This window comes from Herpailurus yagouaroundi, unplaced genomic scaffold (genome assembly GCF_014898765.1).
Source record: "Herpailurus yagouaroundi ecotype Mexico unplaced genomic scaffold, PumYag 63976, whole genome shotgun sequence".
Lineage (NCBI taxonomy): Eukaryota > Metazoa > Chordata > Mammalia > Carnivora > Felidae > Herpailurus > Herpailurus yagouaroundi.
In genome coordinates, this window is record NW_024417379.1 from 446 (window position 1) to 7,071 (window position 6,626).

The 6,626-nt window shown below is 59.5% G+C and overlaps 1 protein-coding gene across 1 annotated transcript; it reads right to left on the bottom strand.

Moving 5' to 3' along the window:
* Positions 1-4,655: 4,655 nt before the first annotated feature.
* LRRC10B (leucine rich repeat containing 10B) lies at positions 4,656-6,623 on the bottom strand (the record flags this gene model as incomplete). Its single annotated transcript, XM_040466600.1, has 2 exons — positions 4,656-5,068; positions 5,371-6,623. A coding segment is annotated over one exon (813 nt), but the record flags the coding sequence as incomplete, so codon positions are not given.
* Between the last annotated feature and the right edge of the window lie 3 nt (positions 6,624-6,626).

Below are 6,626 nucleotides of genomic sequence, written 5' to 3' on the forward strand. Positions count from 1 at the left end.
ATCTGGGACCACAGTTCTACACCCCCTCTCCCCTGCCCCCCCCCTCCCCTGAGCTGGGCCTGACCCCAGGGGAGACTCTGGATAAGGTTAGGGCCCCCACCTGCGGAGCACGGCCAAAGCATGGGAATTGGGGAACCATTCCCCTTCAGTAGGCTTCCCCTTGAGCTGCCCACATGTATTACACTGAATCTCACACGCTGGCCCCATTCCCCTCCCACTAGGATCTGGAGGAATATCACACAGAGTAAGTGAATCATTTTGTAGATTGAGGAGTACTTATGTGAAGCAAATAGTCACCCACATTTCTTGTAGATCCCAATTTTTCTGTGTTGTAGCTTTGCTTAGAATGAGGGCCGGCCCCAACTGCAGGGTCCTTTTTGGGCGGGCTGCGGACCAGCCCCCCCGCTGGGAGGGCAGCAACTCCGAGGGCTGTGTGGACGTGATCCGAGGGTGCTGTGGAAAGCCTTGAGAGGCGAGGGGGTCTGTCATCCTCCACCCCTCCCTCAGATCCCGTGCCCCTCCACCTCTCGGTGCCAGCCCCCGCCCACGGCCCCTGGCCTGTTGGAGCCTTCAGGGATCGAACCAACCTGCAATGAGTGGGCGGGGCAACTGCATCCCTTTTTCCCCCCAGCCCCACCCATGGAGCTATTAACCAATCACATGCAGAGAGCATCTTTGGGCGGAGTCTGTTCCCAATCCGACCCACCTGGGTTTCCCCTACCCCCAAGACACGCAGCCCAGAGGCGGGGGAGGGGTGGCAAGTGGTGGGCCCAGGGGCCCGGTGGGCTGGCACGGGAGGAGGCGGGTGGTATGGGGTGAGGACGGGGTGGGCTAGGCCTATAGGAGAACAGGGAATGGGGGAACTTGAGGATGGGTGGAGGGCACTGGAGCCCTGCCACCATCCCAGGACCTTGGGCAGATCACCCACACTCCCGGGGCCTCAGTTTCCCCATCTGTAAAATGATGGTCATAATACTTCACCTACCTCATAGGGGAGGTTGTGAGGCCGCCGTCACCTGACCTGGGGGTTGAGGCAGGAGGACTGTGAAGGTGCTACCCGGGAGCAAAGTATTATTACTGTAGCCTGAGAGCGAGGCCCCCCTGCCCCTCCCCCTGCAGAGTCTCCAGGGATAGCCGAGGCTGGCCTGGGCCCATCTATCTCTTCTCCACTGTGTCCCGGGTCCCTTCATGAGCGTCATCTGCCGTCTTTGTGGGCACCCTAGATTTGGTTGTTCTCTTGTTCAGGTGTCCTTTCTTGTGACCATCTCCCTACGTAACTGCTGTACAGATTCCACCTGCCACAGGACCCCGCACCTGCCCAGTGGCGCCAGACGCCAGGGAAGGGACAAGGAAAACAGCCACAATAAAAGCCAAGGGGGGGGGGGCCAGAGCCCCCAGCCCGGCTGGGACCCCAGGGGTGGGGTTGGTGGCCGCTGTTTGTATTGTGTTTGAGTCCTTGAGTGCAAGTGTTTTATTTAAAAAAAAAAAAAAAAAAAAAAAGACAAAACCCACTATCACAAAAAAAAAAAAAAAATTGCAGTGAAAAGAAAAGGAAGAAAAACTGAAGAAAAAAAAGGAAAAAAAGAACCATACAAAACATTTTCCACCACACGCACCCTCGAAGCCAGCAAGATTTCCTCTTTACAAAATCATATTTTTGGGGGAATGGGCCCTGCTTTTTGTGGCAGGGCCCGTTCTGATTAATAAAGGATCGTGACAAAGTAGGGCCTCGGCTCTTTCCTCCGTGGGTCCCAGCCCTACCTCACCTCCCAGGGGAAGAGGCAGCGGGGTGACGGGGATGGGGAGCCTGGGACTGAGTCTCCCCTTGTCACCTTTGGGATTTGGCTTCACTGGTGATGAGGTCCTCCCCGAGCTTCCAGCTCGTCCTCGGATCTAGAATCTGAACCCACCAGCTGCCCAGCAAGCAGGAGAGCAGCCATATTTCCCAATCAGGCCTGAAGCAAGGCTTGTCGGGAGTAGAGTCTCCCTGAGGTCCTCTAGAGCACCCGGCCTCCCTCAGTCCCCAGGGGACCATCACCACCCTCCAAGGCAGGTCAGACAATCCGAAGCGGGGCCCTCCACGTTCCCTACTGTCCCCTGATGCCGGCTGGGCCATTGTGGTTTCAGACCAGTGTCCCCTTCCCGGTCCTCGCTGGGACAAGGAAAGGAAGGGATCCAGGTCTGAGTTGGCTGGATCTGTCTTCTCTCCATCCTTTTCTGGTTTAATCCTTGAGGATTAGAAAAGTCTCTCCCACTCAAAAGAGGCCATGGCCAGTCCCGGTCTGAGGACACTGGGCCCCAGTGTCTTCTTTCTCCAGTCACTGTGGTCCCAGGCAAGTGATTTCCTTCCCCAAGGCCAGGGTCTTTAGTTCACAAAAAAAGCAATAACCATCCCCACCCCTCCCCTCCCCTCCCCTCCCCACACACAGCCTGGGGGAAGCTGAGGCCTGGCAGCTCTCAGGGTACTTTAGAAGGAAGGTGCTACATGTGTCGCAGACACAAAAGGGGCAAGTGCACCTGTTACCATGTGTCCACCTGCTGGCCGTCGCGCCCCTGCTCCCCAGCACCCTGGGGTGGGCAGCTAGCTGCTTCCTTTCGTGGCACTGAGTACCCCCACTTGAAGCTGCCCACCTTCTCCCCTTCCGCCCCGTCGATTTCTTACAACCTGGCTTAAGTGTCCCATTAAAAGGTGGGTTTTTTTTTTTTTTTTTTTTCCTTTTGGCTTCTGATCTCTGTCCCAGAGATTAGAGGGAGCCCTAGGGTCAGGTAAGTAGCCTCAAGAGCACCCCTTGCCAGAACTTCTGTTCAGGATCTCTCTGGAACAATGGCTCTGGAAAGCTGGGCCGGGAAGCAGGGACAGCTCAGCCTGGCAGACGGGACAGCCTCTCGCCCTGGGATCAGGGGCTCCTCCTGGACTTTTTGCCTTCTCCTGCCTTCACTCTGTTGGCTCTCTCCTCATCCATGCCTTCACCAAGAAACTTGCCCCTCCCTCCCTCCCTGGGCCTGGGACCACTGTCCTCTGGTGTTCTCCTCCTCATGCAAGTCCCTCCTGGATGCTACGGCTTTCTGGAAGGCCATCCCGGGCCACGTCCTGCTCTCCTCTCCCTCCCCCACCAAAGACAACGGAAGGACAACGCTTGAACATGCCGTATGCCCCAGCCTGTGGCTCCCCTGACCATCCGTGTCCCTTGAAGATGCCCCGGTCCCTGTGTCTGTGTCCTGCGTGTGTGTGTGTATGTGTGTGTGTTGCGTTTTGTTTAGATTGTAAGCCCCCCCACCCCGGGCAGAGATCCCTGTCTGAATACACGTTCTGTGTGGTGCACCCAGGTGTGCTAATAAATGTCCATCCTCAGAACAAGAGTGCCGGGTGTCTTAAGGAAACTTCGGAACAGGTGGCTGAACAAGCCAACGTGGTGGCATTGGAAGCAGGGAGGGGCTCCTGGGCAGGGTTCCCTGTTCCCAAACACCGTGTTCTGCTTTCCTGAGCCCCTGAGGATGGGTGGGAAGCAGGGCATGACGGCAGCAAAGTTAAGAAGAGGGTTCACGTGCACACACAGCCCACCCTTTGCTGCTCTGCCGACCAGGTCTGGCCGTGGGGAGGCTCTGGGAGAGAGCAAGAGCACGTCCCACCCATTCCACACCGAGACCTTGACCATCAGCCGAGGACAGAGGGGATCTCCCGTGGCGTGGATTGAGCCCTGGGGTAGGAGGCCTGAAACTCACGGATGAACAAGTCCCTTCCCTGGCTGGGCCTGTTCCTAGCCCTGCCACTGCCTCTGCTCCTTTGTCGGTACTGTCCCCACTGCCTGCCTTCTTGCTCTTTATCCCCGTCTCCCTGATACACGGACAGCTCCTGCACAGCTTCCCTGCCACGCTCCCCCAAGGCCCACCCGCCGCTGACCGCCTCAGACCACGTGGGGCACTGTAGACATGGCCCACCCCCCACCCCCGGCCTTTCAAGACCCTTCTCTTTCACCCCAAGCCTCCTCCTAACCCGGGCCCAGTCCAGTGACCAACAGAGCTGCTGGGCCGGACCTGACCTTTGGGCCTTGTATGACATCAGCCCCGTTGCCATGGTGATGATGGTGACCTGGCTTCTCACGGGAGATGAGCCTCTAGGCTTGAGGTTTTAGGATCTTTTTTTCTCTCAATCTTCTTTTTCCCCCTGAACAATGAGGGGAGAAAGAAATACCGTGACTGAGTAAAAAAAAAAAAAAAAAAAAAAAAAAAAGATACAGAAGGGGAGACTGAGAAAAAGGAAAATGGAGCGAGGGAGAGAAAAGAATAGAACCACGGCGGGGCAGGGGCGGGGGGTTAGTACCAGCGGGAGATGAAAGGTCAGCCCAGCTTGAGGGAGATTCAAATTACATTGAAAGTCAGGAACCTAAGAATTAAGCCGGAGAGGGCAGAGAACGGTGCCCGGCAGGCAGAGTAAGTTAGAGCGAGACAAGAGACCAGCCTTGAGCAGCCAGAGCTATTTGTAACCGAGGACAAGCACTTGTTCCCCAGACAGGACACAACTGTCGGCCAGAGCCAATCTGACGCAGAGCTGGGGCACAAGGGCAGTGCCGGAGGGAGCCCAGGTTCCCCACAGCGATGGGACCCGGTGCTCCCTCCCAGGGCTTATAAATAAACAGGCATGTGGGAAACGCACATTCTTTCTCCAAGAAATATAATTTATGTTTACAGCCAGGTTTTTTTTTCTTCCTAAAGAAAACACCACCACATGGGGCCACTGCCCCTGACAGTGTCCCTGAGTGTCCCTGACCCTGGCCCCCTCCTCCCATTATTGCTTGGATGGGAAAGATCTGGCCCTGGGAATTGCAGAGCGATACCCCACTCCTCACCCCAAGGCTGTCCCTGGTGACGGAGCGGAGGCACACAGTGCTTGTCCCTTGCCCCACACCGTGCCAGCTACCCTGTCTGTGCCCATTTAAGGGAATGGAGAGTACAGGCAGTCGGAGAGGTTCTGGAGCAGCCTCCCAGGGCAGACGACCTCTCTCTTCCGCGCAGGAGGCCCTAGAGGCACAGTGGCTTCTTTTCAAACTTGACAGCTGGAAGGCTCAGGCTGTGGGGAAAGGAGAGAGAGCTCTCTTCTCCCAGCAAGATTCCGGGCCCATGCCTAGAGAACAGAACAGAATCAAAGGTGGGGGTGGAGACCCTGCCCTCTAAGCGCCCCCCTTCCCCCATGCAAATTTAAGAGGGCTTGGGGAGGGAGGGATGTGCAGAAGACGCCCAGCGGAGGGGTAAGGGCAGCTCCGGTGTTAGGGCCCCCATCCCAGTTTCCAGGACTTCTGTCCTGGGCCCCCGCCCCAATCCCAAGCCCCCGCCCGTGGCCCAGGCCCTTCTCCCAGGGCAGTTATGTCTCACACAGGCGTGTGGTCCACCCCAGAGGTAGCGGCTCCTGCACCAGAAAGGGTGGGGTCTAGGAGATCCAAACTCCAGGAGGAGGGGGGTTGGAGCGGCAGCCTGGGCATCCAGACTCAGCCAGCAGCGAGGGGTGACCCTGGTTCCAGGAGGAAGCCAGCATCTCTACTGTGCTGTCAGTGACTCTGATGTCAGAGACCCGACAGAGCCATAGGGAACTTGACTGAGTCGGGACTTCGTCCGAGGACTGCCCAGAGATCAGCCAGGCGGCAGTCTCCTTACCAAACAGGAATACTTGAAGATGGCCCCCAGGCCTGCCCGTCCCCTACAGATTGCCCAAAGCGGTCCCTCCGCTGCCCCAAGGTAGGGGACCACCGTTCCCACAGTCCTTCCCGGAGCCCCTCCTCCCAGAACGGCCGAAGTCCATCACCCAGAGCACAGGCTCAGGTGCCCAGTCCTGGGGCGGCTTCCAGGGCGGGGAGGCTGCCCCCGGGGGGCCCCAGAGCCCGGGAGCTCCCGCCCCCTATGAGTAGGTCTTCTTCCTCCTCATCCTCAAAAGCCCGAGCTGGGCGCCGGGGCGGCGGCCGGGGCGTGGGCTCGTCACGCTCGGCCATGCGCTCGACCGCGCCCTCGCCCACGAGGAAGACGGTGTCGGCGACGCGCGGGGGCCCAGTGACCGGGTTGTGGTCGTAGGAGAAGACGCGCAGGGCGCGCAGCGGGTGCAGGTCGGGGAAGCCGCCCAGGCGGTTGCGGTCCAGGTCGAGGATGTGCAGGCGGCCCATGCGCAGCAGCGCGGGCGGGAACTCCTCGAAGCGGTTGCCGTAGAGCCAGAGGCCGCGCAGGCCCGTCATGCGCGGCAGCTCGGCGGGCAGCGCGCGCAGCCGGTTGTCGCCCATCTGCAGCGACTGCAGCGCCACCAGGCGCAGCAGCGGCCGCGGGAAGCGCCGCAGGAAGTTGCCCTCGATCCAGAGGCAGCGCAGGCTCTGCAGCTGCGCGAAGTCGGCGGGCAGCGCCAGCAGCCGGTTGCCGCCCAGGTAGAGGCGCGTGAGGCGCGGCAGGCGACACAGGCCGTCGGGCAAGCGCTCGAGTTTGTTGAAGTCGAGCGCCAGGATGCGCAGCTCGCGCAGCTCCTCGATCTCCTCGGGCAGCTCGCGCAGCCCCGTGCCGCTCACGTACAGCTTCTGCAGGCGGCTCAGCGCGCACACGGCGCTGGGCAGCCGCCGCAGCCGCCTCCCGCTCAGCTCCAGCTGCTGCTCGCC